This window comes from Zerene cesonia, chromosome 22, assembly GCF_012273895.1.
Source record: "Zerene cesonia ecotype Mississippi chromosome 22, Zerene_cesonia_1.1, whole genome shotgun sequence".
In the NCBI taxonomy this organism is placed as follows: Eukaryota; Metazoa; Arthropoda; class Insecta; order Lepidoptera; family Pieridae; genus Zerene; species Zerene cesonia.
The window spans coordinates 123,453-142,434 of record NC_052123.1 but is presented as its reverse complement, the minus strand read 5'-3'; the positions used below and the strand labels follow the sequence as shown (position 1 = coordinate 142,434).

General features: G+C 33.5%; 1 protein-coding gene across 1 annotated transcript; it reads left to right on the top strand.

Moving 5' to 3' along the window:
- Positions 1 to 1,282: 1,282 nt before the first annotated feature.
- On the top strand, positions 1,283 to 11,510 carry LOC119835934. The gene is made up of 3 exons (XM_038361069.1): positions 1,283 to 2,117; positions 5,353 to 5,374; positions 9,588 to 11,510. Exons 1-3 carry the CDS (start codon positions 1,330 to 1,332, stop codon positions 10,383 to 10,385), a joined length of 1,608 nt encoding a protein of 535 aa, XP_038216997.1. The 5' UTR covers positions 1,283 to 1,329; the 3' UTR covers positions 10,386 to 11,510.
- Positions 11,511 to 18,982: the final 7,472 nt, after the last annotated feature.

The window sequence follows — 18,982 nt, the reverse complement described above, 5'->3', positions numbered from 1 at the left end:
AAGAAGACAATTGTCTAGTGTACGGATCGTATGAAATTTAATTTACTAAAATAATGAAATACATTTATTCTCATATCTGTTTTATTCTCTTTGGCTGGTTCTTGTTGACCCAATCTCTATCTCTATGTGCTCTTAGCATTGTCTATTGATAATTATAATATCTACCAATTTTCAGAAGCCGATCTTTGTCACATTTATAAATTACTTCGGCGAGGAGATTGAGGCCAACATTACGATATATTCATTAAGTTTAATGCATTAGTAATGATATTAAATGTAATTTAGAGTAATTAGTATTACCTACCATTCAATGCTTTCTTCGGCTTTTCAATTGAGAACTATATCATTAAATGTTGTATCATGCAGAATAATAAATTGAAATTAAATAAGATTTGACTATTTCCAGATTATGGTTTTTTTATCGGATACATTATGATGTAGTTTTATATTATTCTTTGTGTATCACATGGACTCATTTACTCAACAATGCTCAAAGCAAATTACATTTAGCATTTTAGACTTTAGCTACAGTTTTTTCTTTTAATGATAAACGTGTTAAATACTTTAATATACATAGAACATTATCTGAGGTAGCGAGAGATCTCAGTGACACATAAAATCATCTGAATGAGAATGAATAATGCGGAAAAGAACTATGAATCAGTGACAGTAGTCCTCGCAAGGAGCAACAGGAAGTGGTCCAATGGATGCCGTATCGAATTGTGTGACAAAGGTACTAGTGACCTTGCTGTGGGAGCCAGAAATGTGGAGCCTGCATTGTAATGGGGTGAAGAAAAGATATTTATGGAGATAATAGAATAGATTTAATACACAGTTCTGTTTTGAATAATTGTCCTATAAATATTATATTAATATATCAGTTTAACTGAACTTACAATACAGTACTTTTTGCAATATATATTGTTTTGTTTTTTTTTTGGCAGACGATAAATATAAATTATGTTTTATTGTATTTGTAAGTATCACTACGAGTTTCTTGTCGACTCTATAATAAATACTTGTTAACATGATTAAAAAAGTATTTGATTTGAGTATGCAGTTTTTTAAGTAATATTTCAGTGTACGAGTACAATTTAAGTCAACAATATGTACTTACTAAAAATAACTGCTCTTGACTCTGCACTAGCATTTAATGAAATCAACAAAAGTCGTATCACCTAACCTCATCAAGCGTTGCAGGACGTCACCAATATGATTCCATTAATCCTTATGAATCACACAACCTTGATACGAGCTATGTTTTATATAACCATTGTAGCGACTCGTACGCCATTCCATTTCAGACGCGAGTGCCGTACGGACGTAATCATGGGGAGCTTCGGTATTTCTAAAGTCACTTTATACGTCCTAAATACCATTTACGCAATACTGGGCTTGGCTATCGCGGCCGCGTCCATTTGGTTCTTTTGCCAAGTACACGAGTTCACGAGCTTGCGGAACAGCAACCATTACTTGCTGGATTACACCGTTTATTGGCCGCAAGCCGTACCATGGATCTTCCTGATTGTGGCGCTCATGGTTCTGGGAGTGTCGTGCTGCGGTTTCGCCAGTGCTCACAAGAGAAGTCGCGGTCTACTTACTATGTTTGTGACTGCGCAATCAATAGCTGTGGTGTGCATGATCGCGGCCTCCACCGTGGCGCTCGTTTTCGCTGACAACAAATCAACTGACGACTTCGTGAAGGACACCGTGTGGGATGTGTACTTCCAGACGAAGAACGATAACGAAGTCGCCACAGCGTTCGGCTGGATCGAGCGCAAGTTACACTGCTGCGGCGCTGACAGCCCGAGGGATTACAAGAATTGGAAGAACGAGTTCCCGATGTCGTGTTGTGATACGTATTATCATGGCTTCCTGGATTCCTACACTATAGAATGCGAATTTACTAATAAATTGGCCAATGAAAGGCACGGCTGCTCCACTGTGGCTGCGCAGTATGCGCGAATCGCGATCAAAGTTCTTTCCGGAGGAATGATCTTCACGGCGTTTATTGGACTCTTGACTATAGGTGTCGCTATAGCCTTGTCGAAGTCATTGGAAAAAAAACGAAGAATTCAAGCATTGAAGAATGAATCTGAAAGCAAAAAGGTTCTGTTGTAAGGTGTCAAGGTGTTATGCGTAAGTACAAAACTTGGCCAAAGATTAACGCTTATTACAAATAGTTTTATAACATACTAAGTGCTGATTTTTCGATCAAATACACTGTTCAGATAGTACACATTGTTTGTCTCTTTCTTATTGTGTGTGATATATTGATAAATCGGCTCTTATTACAACGGTGCTGTATTTATATCACATTTATCCATACGATTCAAAGGTTTTGTGATGCTGTAGGTTCTACACGTTTTTGTTATTTAAACATGTTCGAATCTACGTTTTGGCCAAGTTTTTAATGGATTGAAAACACGTTTGTTACGTACAGAGATGACATCATGTAATGGCTCAAGCGATTTAGCTAGGGTTGCCATCAACATTAAATGAGATATTAATATGGTTAGCAGAAAATAAATTTAATTGAATCGAAATATAATTCAAAACATTATGTTTCCAACAAGTTCAAGTATATACTGGTTTAACAAAGTGACCTTTTGCAAATATTGTAATGATTAAAATTGTTATTGTATAATGAATAGTATAACTTTGTATTTTGTGTATGGCTGAATATTAATGGAGAGCACTAATACGATTGCACTGTAGGTTCTAGACAAAGGAAATGATAATAATGAATATAGAAACTAGCTTTTAATAAACATCTTGTTAACCAATGACAATTTATGATAGAAGCGTAGGGGTTTAAAGACTGCACTTTTTAGAATACCTAAGTTAAATGGGACCCTTTAGCATTTAATTTGTTTGCTTTAACTTGAAGTACACGGGAGAGACATAGTGTCCACTTCGATGTTTTTAAGTTAGATATTATATAATGTAAATAGATAGGTAAGTATATGGTTTTGTAATTTATAACTTGTATGTGTGTTGTGTATATACTTTAAGTTATTTTTATATTTTTATACGTCACTTTAACCGGTTAAAGTAAATAATTTAAGTATACAATTGTAATAGGTATAGGATCAAAATAAGTTTAAGTGAATATTGTAATAAAAATAGAAATCTCATATTTTGCGAATGCTTCAATATTTTATTTATGTTTGTTTTTTTTGTTCTTGAAAAATAAAACGAATACTATATTAGATTCTTATAGTTAGCTATTGCAATAAAATAACTAAAACATATACCGCCTAAACCTGAATCTAGGTTCTTGAATGTACAAGCCCTAAATGGACAATTTTTCACACAAATGAGCTAAGTGCTGTATTTACTTTGAACATAACCGAAGTATTTGATGATTTTATGTGAGTTGTAATGCTGATGTAATCGTTATTTTTACAAAGTAAACACCTTTTTTTAATAACCTTTTTTATATAACTTATTTGGGTAAGTGCCATGTTATAGCAAACATAAGCAAAAATTGGCAAAATATTGTGTCATTTATGTAAGTTTTGTTAAATACAATGTTTGAATATAATTGAGTTGAATTAAAATCGGTGCGTCCGTTTAGGAGTAGAAAATTCGATTTATAAATAACAATATTAACCACCGTTTATATTAACAATATTTTATGTTAACTTATTTATTATTACTTTAATGGTTTCATCTCATAACTTATAACTAATAGGTAATAAATAATAATATATGTAGAAGGCGGGAAATTTATTTGTAAATATAGCTAGTCTTACATAATATTGGATATGTACATATTTAATTTATTATATACCTATAATTAATAACTCTAAATATATCATCAAAGAAATGGAACCCACGACATTTAGTACAATAGAGTTACACTAACCATTCATCTAATGGGGTCACTATATTGCTTAGCGTAATTGCTTTAAAACGATTGCACGTTTCATGAAGATAAGAAGTAACAAACCAACCATACAACCTGAACGATGCAGCATATCAAACGCCATACAACTGGGAGACCTTACAATAATGGTTCTTTCTTGAGTAACAATTCTTTATATTTATGAGATATTTGTTTAGAAGGTTTATTCTTTATAGCTTATCTATCAGTTAAAATGCTTAATAATGCATGAAATTTGCCGTCAAAATTTGTTGAATACGGTATCAGTGACATTACCTATCAGCAAGTGGTGAAATGGCCCTCTTGTGTCTACAATGTGCGTTTGTCTGTCTCAAGCCAAGTCATGTCACTTGACTGCCAATGATACCAATAACGGTAATGGTTTCCATATAGAATCACGTATGTGTAACTGTTAATATGTACTAATACTATACAGCTGAAGACTTTGTTTTAGTTGAACGCGTTAATCTCAGGAACTACTGGTTCGATTTGAACAATTATTTCAGGTTTACATAACCCATTTATCGAGGAAGGTTATATGCTATATATGTACCCCCGGGACCGCTAGTAAAATACATAAATCCAGTGGGTTTTGGCAGACAGTCAAATATAATATCTCGGTATCATCATCATCATCATCAGCCTATACATGTTCCCACTGCTGGGACACAGGCCTCCTATGAGGGTTCAGGCCATAATCCACCACGCTGGCCAAGTGCGGGTTGGCAGATGTCACATGTCGTCGAACTTTTAATTCTTGGACATGCCGGTTTCCTCACGATGTTTTCCTTCACCGTTTAAGCAGTGGTGATGTTATCCACATGCGCAGATAAATTGAAAAATCAATTTATTTCCTGCACGCCCGCCCGGTCTCGAACCCCGACTTATCGATTTTGAAGTCCGAGGTTCTCACCACTGAGCCACCACTGCTTTTATATATCTCGGTATGATTGTTGTTAATTGGTCGATTTAGAATCTGTAGTAGTACATTCCCATCAGTCCAATACTCCGCTTAGATAAAATGAATACCTACCTTTCAAATCTCAAATGGGACATTAACCTCTACAAAAAACAAACATTTTTCTTTCAATTAACAAGTGAGCGTTTCTAATTATAGTTAGCTAAATAATTAAATAATAACTTTCAAATGACACACATTTGCTAGCAACGACTGGAATACTAAAATGGCGCGCCATTTGAGCAAACAATGGGTTGTATATACATGTATAATGGTATATATGTATGTCTTTGTTATTGTACAATACATCTGGTTTTAATGTATCGACGGGGAAATGGAAATTGGTAAAGAAATTACATTTATTAATTAAAAACTGCTGCAGTTCATTAATGATTTTCTCTGTATATTATATTTTTATTTTTCGCTTTTTGTTTTAACCGATCAATTTAAAAAATCAAACTGTTTATTGAGTAAATAAATGTTTCCTTATATCTGTTAATGACAGGAATGATAAAGAGAAGAAAGAAGTATATAAAAAATTTTATTGAAGTAATCCAAACCCTACCTCGCAAATATAAGCTATCTCACATGCCAAACATTATACCAAGCGGGCATAAAAAGCTCTTCGTACAAAATAAAACATAGCAATAAAAATACTTCATTCCTATAATATTAGAAATGATGAGTGATGAGATGAGTCTAGTTTTCCATACAATTACATAATAGTTTCACTTAAACTATTACGTAAGTTCATTCGGAATGATAATCAGGTGTGACATGCTTTTGTCGACTTTTCTGTGTGTTTGTAAAGAAAAAATATTAACATGTATTGCTTAACGTCGCTTGGTTCGCTCCCAGATGACATGTCGTAACTTGGAAGTGTTTAAGTTATAAGTTACCTACTCTATAGTAGGCGTATTGTTGTTGGAAGGTTGTTAAGCACACTACAGTACATAATTTTGCTAATTTATTTATTTATTTATTTATTTATTTTTAAAAAGGTACTAATCGTTGTATATTTTTAAATATAGTACATTTGGAAATATAGCAGGGTCATCATAGCAGGGTTACAGACCTCTTATGAGATGGCCAAATACACGTTGACAGATGTCAAATGTCGTCAAACTTTTTGGTTGTTGGACATGTTTCTTCGCGATGTTTTCTTTAACCGATTGTACAGTGATAATAACTAATATGTATCAAAAACTGCCGCTGATGATAATATTTTGGTGTCATTTAAAAAGTGTCTTTCTAACAGAATAACGAAATACAAATAAACATCATCCAATGCACTATATATGCATGGATTAAATATACACAGTGAATTTGAATCAAGTGTTCAAAATTATTATTGGCTATAAACTTCTTCGTTAAGCTATAAACTAGTTAAAACTCCAGAACCGAACCTAAGCCCAGCTATCGACTTTAGCAGCAACGTCTTATCGTAATGTAGAAAATCATAAATTATAATATATTACCACTGACGTGTACTTATCACAGTATTTACATAACATTAAGTTTAAAATAAAAATATTTGTACTAAATTACGAATTTTTCTAGGACCAAACTCATTAAAAGCGAAGCTACAATCATCATACCGACATACAAAAGAAAAATCTAATTAAATTCTTATCAACATATCTCATGTTATCTAATAAAGTTAATTAACATCACGATTTGTTTAATTATTTATAGTAATTTCAACTTCAATGTAAATTATGAATCACCACAAATATAGAAGTGTGTCATGACTCAGAGACAATTGTAGAGGTATTTTAAAAGGTGTCCAATTATGGCTTAATGCTATAAAATTATAAATGCAATTCCTTTTCAAATATATGTATGTATACCAGAATGCACATTTCGTTGAAATTTTGCACTGTAGCATATAACTATGTTGGCATTTAATATATTCGTATTATTTCATAGAAATACTTGCTGAAGCCGACCCGGCAGACGCTGCTCTGCCTAACTCATTTAGAGGTATAATAAATAGATGTTGGCCGATTCTCAGACCTACCCGATACGTGCAAGAAATGAGAATGAGAATCAGTCCAGTCGTTTCGGAGTACGGTTACTACTGTGACACAAGAATCCTACTAATCCTACTAATATTATAAATGCGAAAGTTTGTAAGGATGTGTGTGCGTTTGTTGCTCTTTCACGCAAAAACTACTGAACCGATTGCAATTAAATTTGGTACGGAGACAGCTTGACAACTGGATTAACATATAGGCAACTTTTTATCCCGATATTCTTACGGGATATGGACTTACGTGGGTGAAATCGCGGGGCGCAGCTAGTGTTATATATATTGAGATTATTCGTACTATTAAGTATTCTGTGGGTATGTATATAACTGAAAGCAATAGGTCTTGATAGCTAGCAGTATGTTTTGATATACCTACTGACGCACATATTGACTTTAATTCATATTATCGACAAGCCAATCGCCCCGGCTCCGCCCGATTTAACCCGGATTAGAAAGAAAATATAGGCCATGACCATCACATAACATGGCTTTCTATTAGTACTATTATACTTTTATCCCTACAAGGTCACAAATTCACAAATTCACAAACTTTATCTTAGTATTATATTAATGTACTAAAAACAACAGGGGAAATATTTATTGATTATTTTCCAAGAATTGCTACTTGTATTTTGATTTATCATGATCATATAAAACTAGTTAATTTCTGTGACTTTGTACACGTTAATAAAATGGCAATAAACAGCGGTGTCGACTGTCCCCTTATAGGGTCTGGGACAGATGCATTTCTCGTCAATTTCTTTACATAGAAATAGGCGATCAGCTTTCTGTATCCTGCCAGAGCGATCCTAGTCTCCAATGGCAATCGAACTCAGAAGAAATCGGTTATATGCATATAACAACGAAGCATACACGCGATTAAGCTTAATTTATATATTGTTTAAAAACAGTTTATGTTCATATTAATAAATACAACCCATTTTTCAAGTTTTCCGATTTAGGAGAATTTAAATCACAGGTTGAATAAACTAATATTTTTGTCGGTTATAAGTCAATATACAAGGTTATATATTAGTTTTGTCAGAAGACTTAAAATGACGTAATTTCTAGAATTAAATTTAAGCTAATTAAAATAACAATGAGCACTTGTCGTGAGAATTTCGTATACAAATTAAGAAATAAAACATTAAGTCTCAACCAGACTAAATGGTTTATAAGTTTTGCTGTCTTCTTCGTTAATTTATTTCATTTTAATTGATTACAAACGGAATTTAAATATAGGAACATCATCTTTATGAAATGTCGGTATAATGATATACAAAAGCTTTAATTAAGCTTTTTAAAAACTTAATTAAAAATTAATGTTCGAGTTTATATTATGTTGATAGGATATTATCAGGATTGCCTACTAAATTGTAACTAATTTAAATTGTTTACTAGTTAAATGGTAATATGAAACTATACATTAGTATGTATCATGACGTATTGTCAATTGTTAACATTTTATAAGACTGTCAGTTTTCTATTACTACTTACTGAACCTATGAGAACAACTAAGGAGCAATTCCAGAGTTTCTTGCTTGTTCACACTGCTTTCCGAACCGGTTGTAATGGTAAAACTATGTTATGATTATTCATACGAGCTTCCAGATGTGTCTTATTGAATAAAAAAAGATCTGAGTTTGAGTTTGAGTATGGAATTTAATAGTTACACAATAAATAAAGCTATCTACTCGCATAAACAAAACATGAACAAACACGCAAGGCCACAAAAAGTACCAAAGTTGCGTATTTAAAAGCTCCCAAATCTCAAAGCAAACTTTGACCTTCTAAATATCCATACAGTGGTCAAGCAAAACAGAATCATCACTTTCGATTTCGGCCTTGATGACGCAATATACGACAGGTACAACTTAACTGTGCCATCGACAAGCCACGCTAGGAAAATCACGTACTACGACATTTACATGATACGATATTGATACGATATCGGGGGCGTGTCGTATCGTAATATAGACTTAATTAAAAATATGTTTGTAACGTTAAGTTAACCTAATATTTAAGTATTTTTTTTTTACATTTACAAATTGCTAGATATGAGATTGTTAAGGTTTAATATTATACTTTTATTAGTATAAATTGAAAATCAATACAATCAGCGCGATAAACAGAGCGAACAGTATTAACGCACAACACTAGAATTATTTTGTGATATATAGGAACCGCAATTCATGTTTTCGTTTGTTATTGAGGTAAAGAAAAACTTAAGTAACAAATCTATGTGAGAGAATAAAATATATAAATAGTATAAAATACATTAACTAACATAAAATCATCGTTTATCACTGGTTAATTTTTACTAAACCAAATTGAACCCCGTTTTTGAGAAAAGCAATCAGTAAATGACTAAAACCGTAAAAATATAATAATATTATAATATCTATATTTGATGCACATAAACGAGCTATCTAAATGATCAAATCTATGATAATTCAACACAAATCGTCGCATACAATAAAACACAATTAAACAAGTGACAGTATTAACTAATGCGAACAAAAGTTAACTAATAATCTCATTACGCCAATAAAACGTAATTGTATCAAATGACATATCACCCGTGAATCACAACGACATTAAAATCGCAGTCGTGTCGCCGCTAGCAAACACACCCGTTCTAAGTTCCAATCTAGGTGTGCGCAAGAGTTTATAAAAGTACTCGCATCATTGCACCGCCTCTCATTTAGTCATCGACAACGAAACGCGAAGCACGTGTCAACATGGGGAAAGAGGAAATGATAAAAGGCGTGCTGTATGTTGTGAATGTGTTATACGCAGTGTTCGGTTTTGTGACCGCGGCCACCGGGATATGGTTCTTCGTGCAGCTCTCCGAGTTTGTCGCTCTGCGGAACAGCAACCATTATCTGCTGGATTATAGAGTGTACTGGCCGCAGGTGGCGCCATGGTTGTTTATTCTCCTCGGCTTGTTTGTTATGATGGTGGCGTTCTGCGGTTGGTGCGGCGCCAACCGCGAGAGCAGGGGTCTCCTCGGAATGTATGGACTCTTCCTTGTCCTCATCGTCATTGGACAAGCGATAGCCGCTACGCTGATATTCGTGTACGTAGACGGCGAACACACCGACCGCTTCATTAAGGATACAGTGTATGACGGTTACTACAACTCCCAATCGAACCCTGACGTGTTCAAATCGTTCGGAAGGATCGAAAGGAAATTAAGATGCTGCGGCGCGAACGACGCTCGAGATTACAGAAGTTGGAGGAACGATTTGCCGCTCACCTGCTGCCAAGACAGTTACTACAGAGCCACGTGTGACTTTACGGACAAGGAAGCCAATGAGAGACTCGGTTGTGCCAAGGTGGCCGCTGTGTACACCAAGATCATAAGCTCGTCGATCGCTGGCGCGTCTCTCCTCATATCGTTAGTGGAAATAGCTGGTGTGATACTCGCGTGGAAGCTATTCCATTCATTGAGGGAGGTGGAACATTACCTCCCTGAACGGAAGGAAGGTGAAACGGAGTGCTAGTTCTGGACCGTGCCTGAATAAACTGCCATTATGAACGCGCTTGTGTTAAGCTGTGTATACACGAAGATCCGAGGAGCAGTGTGCTTGGCAGCTTTAATGGATTGTGACGCAACGTTACGCTGCGCTCACCTTGCATCTTAGTATATACCCAGATTAACTTAACCTTGACATAGTTCGACCGAATTCATTTTATATAGTAGATCACCACCGATTCTGTTAGGACGATTCGAGCCGACACTGCCTGAAACTTTTTCTCCTGGAAATCGGCTCTATCAAGGTTCTCTTTAGGGTGTAAAGTTCGTTTCCTTTGTCAAGGAAATATCGAAATCTTTATTCCCACCTAGTTTAAGACCGTGCGTTACCATTTTTAAAGTATTATTATGTTATTCGTAAGCTATTTTGTAAGGATATTGTAATTGACTCCATAATTGGCATTCCATTTAGCTATGAAGCTGTTATTTAATCTTTCTTTTACGTATTAGGGTCAATTTCGTGGGGGGGTCTTAACTGTCGCGCCTGAACATTTGAGTGGGTTTAATCAACTCCTTCCTCGTTAAACGTGATTCATTATACCTGACTCAGCTTCAATTATACCCGAGGCATGTGACACTTTACGATGTTTTCCATTCATCGCCGGTTGGGAGGTTACGCAACAGTTCTTTATGTGGTATTTCATCCATGGACGACTACTTAAAGTTGTTTATCGAGGTCGAGCATGAGAAAATTGTGACCTCAAACGCGTGGTTATCGAATAGGCTAGAATTGAGCTCTATTGCTTATTCAATAAACATCTTTGTTGGTATTACCTACTTAAAATTTACGCAACGTGTGTTCGAAGGCTTTCACAACCTGCGTTTGGAATAAATTTGGATATGCCCTAAATTTTTCTGCGTGTTTGCGACCTGTCCGTCTATAATTAAGTCCGTCCTTTCGCCATATCTTTATATATCTCGTAGCATTTGCCAAAGAATATGTTAAAAATCATATTCATTTATTTGCATGCAATTTTATAGTTTTATTATCACATCACTGAGCTCTAAGTTATTTTTTTACGATGATATAAATCGACACTAGTCTTAAGATTTGTTAAGTAAAGAAAATTTTTAAATATATATTTTATAAATACCGCTGCCTTTTATTTATCTTGATTACCTGATGAGATCATTATTATTATTTAATGACGTTGCATATTAAATTACACTTTCTAATTATTATATTTTGTGTAATTATTTCTTATAATGAAAACTGGTTTTTATTAGTTTAGATAATAATATCTTTTGATGGATTTTTATCAATGTAATGAGGAAATTAATTAAAAACAAATTTTAACAGAATTGCAATAAACTCAAATTACAAATATGGTGATGACAGTAACACTACCAAGAGATAAAAAGAAATAAATATTTTATTTATTGAATTTCAACAACGGTGATAAGCGAAATTTTAACAAAAAAGTTACTTAATTGCAAAATTGAAATTTTTAAGTTTTTTACTGTAAAATTTTCTTTCATTGACAAGAGAGCAATGAACTTCTAGAGGTATTTCCTGTGTTTACTGTTTAGCTCCTTATCTATTTATTACATAACCTTATCTGTACATACGAGTAGGTAAATGACACATTCTGTTATTAAACAATTACCGATACAACTAATCTTAATCTCGCTTCACGTACAATTAATTTTTTTGTCAAAATATACACTTTTCTTTGTTTAGAATTCATGTCATTTTTTTATAAAATGTAGGTCATTGCTGTTTATCTCAAAATTGCAATTTATCATATTCAGTCAAGCAATAAAAGCGTAAATACGCTAGTGTTTTTGTTTGTGTATCGAGCTATAATACGGATAAACAGATTGCAACCAGTTACGCATGCGCTCTTTAGCCTACACCTTATACAAAGGAAGGTTACTGTTTACCGGTTGGTATAACTATATTTTTGTGATTCATAAAAAGGAAACTTAAATATACTTTACGTAAAATTTATATAGGAATAAATTAATTGTAAATAATGAAAGAAAAATAATAAACGGATCATAAATAAATATAAAATAAAATAAATTTAATTGATAGATGCTTATAGGTATAAAGAGTATACATACAACTTATTCTATAGAATATCCTAATATTACGAAATTAAGAAACATGTAATATTATGTGTACATAAAATGATGTCTCTTCCGGTCTCCACGCTCCCAATATCTAAGCAGAATTTATTAAAAACATCATTAATTTATTATAATATGAAATACGAAAAAGCTGTCAAGAAAAACCCGTCTCAAAGGTACATGGTACAATATTTTCCTTACCGTGACTCATGCTATAAGGATTTGAATTTTAATCAGTATTGCTAATACTATATTATAAACAAATTATACTGTGGAGGTTACTATGTTTAATGTGTACATAAGATAATTTATCTCTCTTTTAGACTTTATTAGCTGTTGCCTGTTTCATCCGATTGTCAAAAAAAAATTCGTTATACAAACTTTAACACCTTGTTTTATACCCTTGCGGGTAGAATTTACCAAAGTCCTTTTACAGCTGATGTCTACATCATAGATGCTACCTACATGACTAATTTCAGCCCGATCGGTTCAGTAGTTCGGGCTGTGAGTTAATAGATCAACCTTTGCGTTTTGTATATTATGAATAGGAAAAACCACAGTTAACGAAACTGTAACATTTCAGTAAATTATTCAATTATTTGTAATCTCATAATACGATATTAATTACTGCCGGATTGGAAAGCAGTTTCTAAAGTGTCTGTGTGCTGTGAAATTATAATAAACAATAAAATATGAGGATAAAATTGAAGAAGAATATATAACTGTAAATCCATATAACGGAAAAGACAAATATTGGGATTCTAAAATAATAAGAAAACGCAAGATTAAAATCTATATCTTTATTTATAGTATAATTAAAATATTATATAAGTTAACTAAACTAATAACAATGAAACATTTACAAGCTTTTATTTTGGAATGCGTTATGTTTTCTTGTTTTATATATATTATAATTAATTGCGACACCACGTTAACGTGTGTATCTGTAAATAAATCATGATAATGGTCACGTATGAGATGACGCGATTTCTCATTTGCCTTGTTGCACTCTATAATGTATAGATTGTAGGTATGCTGTATATGGTATTCACAAAATACTGTACCTATATTCAGTGTAATTTAGTTACATAGGGATTCGAATCCCGCCTCTTGAACATTTGTTTTCTATTCGTAAAAAAAATCTCATTTCTATAAAATTGCAAATAAAATTTATTTGTACTTTGCATGCGAAACGGATAAACTTAGGTTATATGTTGTGTTGTTTTTTAAAAAGAAATAGTATTTAGACATGTATGGTAGAAAGGTCCTTTTATAAAGCAGAGAAGACATTAATTCTACTAAAAACACCCAAAGTAGCTGTCTTACTGTTCAATCACACATCGATCTAGCACAGCCGAAACTACTGAACCGATCAGGTTGAAATTTTATATGCAGATAGCCACTATTATGTGGGCATCCGCTAAGAAAGAATTTTGATAAATGCCACCCCCAAAGTTATATTAGGGGATGAGAGTTTGTACCGTAAAAATTTATTTTAAATACGCGCAAAGCTACGAGCAAGAGCTAATTTTATCTAAAGTATATATTAGTAGCTGCGCCCCGCGGTTTCACCCGCGTAAGTCTGTATCCCGTAGAAATATTAGGATAAAAATTTGCCCATTTGTTATTCCAGTTGTCCAACTATCTACTTACCAAATTTAATTGCAATCGGTTAAGTAGTTTTTGCGTGAAAGAGTAACAAACATACACATACAGCCATCCTCACAAACTTTCGCACTTACAATGTTAGTAGGATAGGATAGAATAAGATAGGATTCCCCAGCAATTACTAAATCACAAAAACAACGCGTAGTCTTGACTCATTGTTTATCTAACTTGAATAATTATTTTCAAATGTGACTACATGTAATGTAGAAATTTAGTACAAAAACGTTTGAACACAGTGATTCACCAGACATAGAGATTTTATAATTTGTATTCATAAGTTAAACCACACTATATATAACATATGTATAACACTTAAAGCATAAATGTGAAAGTTTGTTTGTTTGGATGTTTATCCGTCAATCACGTTGAAAATACTGAACTGATTAAACTTGGTACAGACAGGGTATGCTGATTTGGGTGATAGGATACAATTATCCCGATTAAATGTTCCCTTGGGATAAAACAGTTCCAGTTGTCCAGCTGTCTACGTACCAAATTTCATTGCAACCGGTTCAGTAGTTTTTGCGTGAAAGAGCAACAAACACACACACACATCCTTACAAACTTTCGCATTTATAATATTAGTAGGATTACAGTAAACTGGTAGCGAGGCGTGCCGAATGCATTAACTAGGTTAAGTGTCCGCGTTCTGTGATAACAGCAGGTGTATTTTTAAACTTGCTGTATCGCGCGGTTGCACTCGCTTACATACCCACAAAAGCAAAGCATTTCAATAGCTCATGTGTTATTCTGATGGATTAACTACATCCCTGCCAAGTTTCATCAAAATCAGTTCAGTGATTTCGTGTAAAAGAGTAACAAACATCCATCCATTCTTATAATTATTATCGTTTATAATATCAGTAGAAAGGATGATGGTATGTTTATATAGTTTTTTAGAAACCTAGCTTAGATATAGCATTATATATTTTCTTGTAAAGCATTTTGATAAAAAGGTTTAAATGATATTCGAAATAATCTATCTTCAAGCGAAATTTTATCCACATTCATTAAGCAGTTCTTGTGAAATAGGTGTTAAAACTGAAATCAGTTCTAAGTTCACAGTCTAAGTCTTTAAATTATGAATGCCACTGGTTTACTTTTTATCTATGAGAAGTAGAAACTACCCTCAATTTATTGTTATTTTAGTTTGTTTTTCTTTTGTTAACCGTACTTATAACGCTAAGCGAGTAAAAATAATGTAAAAAATTGTATTTCTCTGTAAGTGATTTAATTGTAATCTTTAGAAAAATTAATGTATTTAACCGGCCACTAAATTATGAGCCAAAGATTTATCAAATAAATTGGATGCCAAGGTGTGCTTAGGACTTTTAAAATCACTCACTCAGTCATATCTACTCGTATAACTTATTACATATATAATGACTACAAGGTTATATTATGGTCTATGACGCCATCTCAGCTAAACTCATTGAAAAACAATATTATAATATTATGGCTAGTCAACATAATGAAATGGGTGGGCTCAAAGGAATCTTATAGATACAATATTGAAGATTAATAATACATTTTTGGTTATATAAGATTTTGCAGATGATGATGATTGTCTAATAATATTATACATATGAATATTTGGAGTGTTTTAGGTCAAAATAGCTGAATCGATCTGGATGAAATTTCTAATATCGATGGATTATATCATGTATTTTTGGAACTAAGTTATCCTATAAATATAACAAATGCGAAAGTTTGTAAGGATGTGTGTGTGTTTTTTTGCTCTTTCACGCAAAGACTACTGAACCGATGCAATTAAATTTGCTCTACGTAGCTGGACAACTGGAATAACATATTATAGGTAACTTTTTATCCCGATATTCCTACGGGATACGGACTTACGCGGATGAAACCGCGGGGCGCAGCTAGTTCTATATATTTTTTATATATTGTAATGTAGGAAGTTAGGATCCGTACAGTACAGTTCGCAGAGCGAGTATAAGCCCATCGTGTGAAGAGAATTTGCATAGAATTCGTTGAACAAGGACTTAAGTAGGCACTTGAGAGACCGTTGTGGTTAGGGTGACTATATATGTGGAAAAAGTGGGATAAGTTTATTTCTTTCTTTACTTAGTAGATTGATACATGTTGTGGGATCACAGAATTAGGATGGTTTTACAATATTACTGTAATGTCACTGAATTAACTAGGTTATAAATTATATTTGTAAATGAATTTTTAATCGTTCGTGTCTGGTTCGGTTGAAATTTTAATTATAAAGTTAACATGTATTTGCGTTTGATTTTTCGTTTATTCATATATTATACCAGCTGTTCGCCCGTTGTACGTACATAGGCTATGTCAATTAGTGAAATTGTAGCTTTCCATTGGAGAATGAATTTATGAAATCGGTCCAGTAGTTTTTGCGTGAAAACGTTACAAACATACAGAAACACAAAAGTTTCCTTTTTTTTAATATTAGTGTAGATTTATTACTACACCGAGCAAACGCATGCTGGTATTACAATGACACAAAAAATTTAAAACCACTATAAAATTACTCCATGCAACAAAATAAGCTAAACAGTAATAAATTACAAAACAAATGTCAAATAACACACCAATTTCCTTGTCCCACTGTGTCCCAAAACCTCACAAACGGCAGCACCATATCTTTTACATGTTTGTTTTAGTAAAATGGTAATTAGATTCCTCGAGTTGGAATAGTTGTGCACTTTGATATACGAGTGTTTGTGTACCTAGGTAGTCTCTACCCAGTCTGGCCAGAGCACTAACTTAGTTCTACGTGTTAATACACAGATCATCTTATACATAAAAATCATTGCTGTTCGTTAGTCTCCCTAAAACTCGAGAATGGCTGATGTGATTTTTATAATCAAGGTTTTGGTGCATTCTGAATAGTCCACGGAAGGTTTAAAAGGTAAAAAATAGAGATAAATGTTGCAAAAAAGGTCTATGGCGTTGCGATGTTCGACGGGTCAGTACATATATAATAATCCTTACTTCCCTTCGTCATGCCATCACACGCGAACGATGAAATTTGGTACAGAGCAGGTTTGAGACCCGGAAAAGGACATAAGATAGTTTCAATCTCGCAAATACCGCACGGGATCGTTAAATATGCGTTGAAAACCAAGGAAAAGTTTGTGTTGTTATAATATTAGCTTCAATATTTGCGGTGCCCAATTGTCCACCTATCTACGTACCATGCGTTGTTATGAAAACTCAGTTATTAACTTTTATGAAGTAAATTCGTTTTAAACATGTCTCGGCGTTGTTGATATCATAAAGTATAAAATTATATATGGAATTTATTAAATGCTGCTTTAATAAATGAGTAATTAAGGTGCAATACTATTAAAAATCCATTCAATGAATAAATATATACATGTTATATACATTATGGTACATTTTTCTTACATCGTTACCTGATATAAATCTTTTCTACAAAAGCGCGCACCGACGTCCCGGGAAGGGAGGTACCACTCACGTCACGAGAATCACGGCCAAATCCAAAAAATAAAATACACTCGAAATAAGAACCTCCTTTGTTTTAGAATATTGGTTTAACATTTGATATGTACATTCTTTATGAAACGAATACTAAATATATACAATAAAGCAGTGGTGGCTCAGTGAGAACCTCGGACTTCAAAATCGATAAGTCGGGGTTCGAGACCGGGCGAGCGTGCAGAAAATAAATAGATTTTTCAATTTATCTGCACATGTGGATAACATCGCCACTGTTTATAAACGATGAAGGAAAACATCGTGAGGAAACCGGCATGTCCAAGAATCAAAAGTTCGGCGACATGTGACATCTGCCAACCCGCACTTGGCCAGCGTGGTGGATTATGGCCTGAACCCTCATAGGAGGCCTGTGTCCTAGCAGTGGGAACATATATGGGCTGATGATGATATACCAGAAAGAATAAGCAGCCATCCATCCACCAGAACAATCGCGCTTGTAATTGAAGGAGTCACTTTACTAGTTAAACCGCGCCGTTTAATAAAGAGGCTAGGCAAATTATTAAATGGCAAATTAAACTAGTTGACTGCGATATAACTACGACTATAATATATATAAATTGTTACATAACATGTGATTACTTGATCTTATGCTGCAAACATTATATTGTCATACTGTGTCCTGTGTGCTGTGATTATAAATGCAATTATCTGCGATACATTACCGCTTGTGATTAGCGCCATTTTGTTTTTTATTCCAATACATTGTTGTTTATCCTCTTGGAAACAGGATTTTGTAATATTGGAAATATTTTTATACTTAATGCCTCGAAGGTTAAGGTTAAATTAATCTTTGTATTAATGTCTTTCCTTCAAAAATTCATCTGAAGACAGTATTCTATAATAACGCACTAAGTTCTACACTCTAAATGGAAGGAAAGCACACACATAGACACAAAACATACAGTAAAATAAATACATTATATTCATAGACATACAAAATCATTATGATTGTATACCTGGCCAAGTATATTTAGCTTTAGAGAAATTTGTCCACACTATTTTTACAATTAACATATATCTGCACTTATAATTGTATAAAGCTGAAGAGTTTGAACGCGCTAATCTCAGAAATTACTGGCCCGAATTCAAACAAAAATATAAGTATTTTTGTTTGAATTCGGGCCATCGTTGGTCAAACAGTCTGCCAGAATACGTGGAACGGAGAAGTTATATTTTATTACATTATTTTTTTTAACGTAGCTTTATATTCAACCTAATCTTTATAAATATTACATAGAGGAAATATGTTTTGCACCATAGAATCTCCGAAACTACTGAATCGATTTCGAAAAATTATACCTATAGAAAGATCATTCA

Excerpts from the sequence above, each read along its gene's own strand:
- LOC119835934 (XM_038361069.1), top strand. The coding sequence starts at position 1,330 with ATGGGGAGCTTCGGTATTTCTAAAGTCACTTTATACGTCCTAAATACC. Across the intron at positions 2,118-5,352 it reads GAAAGCAAAAAGGTTCTGTT|GAATGATAAAGAGAAGAAAG; the intron begins GTAAGGTGTCAA and ends TGTTAATGACAG. Across the intron at positions 5,375-9,587 it reads ATGATAAAGAGAAGAAAGAA|TCATCGACAACGAAACGCGA; the intron begins GTATATAAAAAA and ends CCTCTCATTTAG.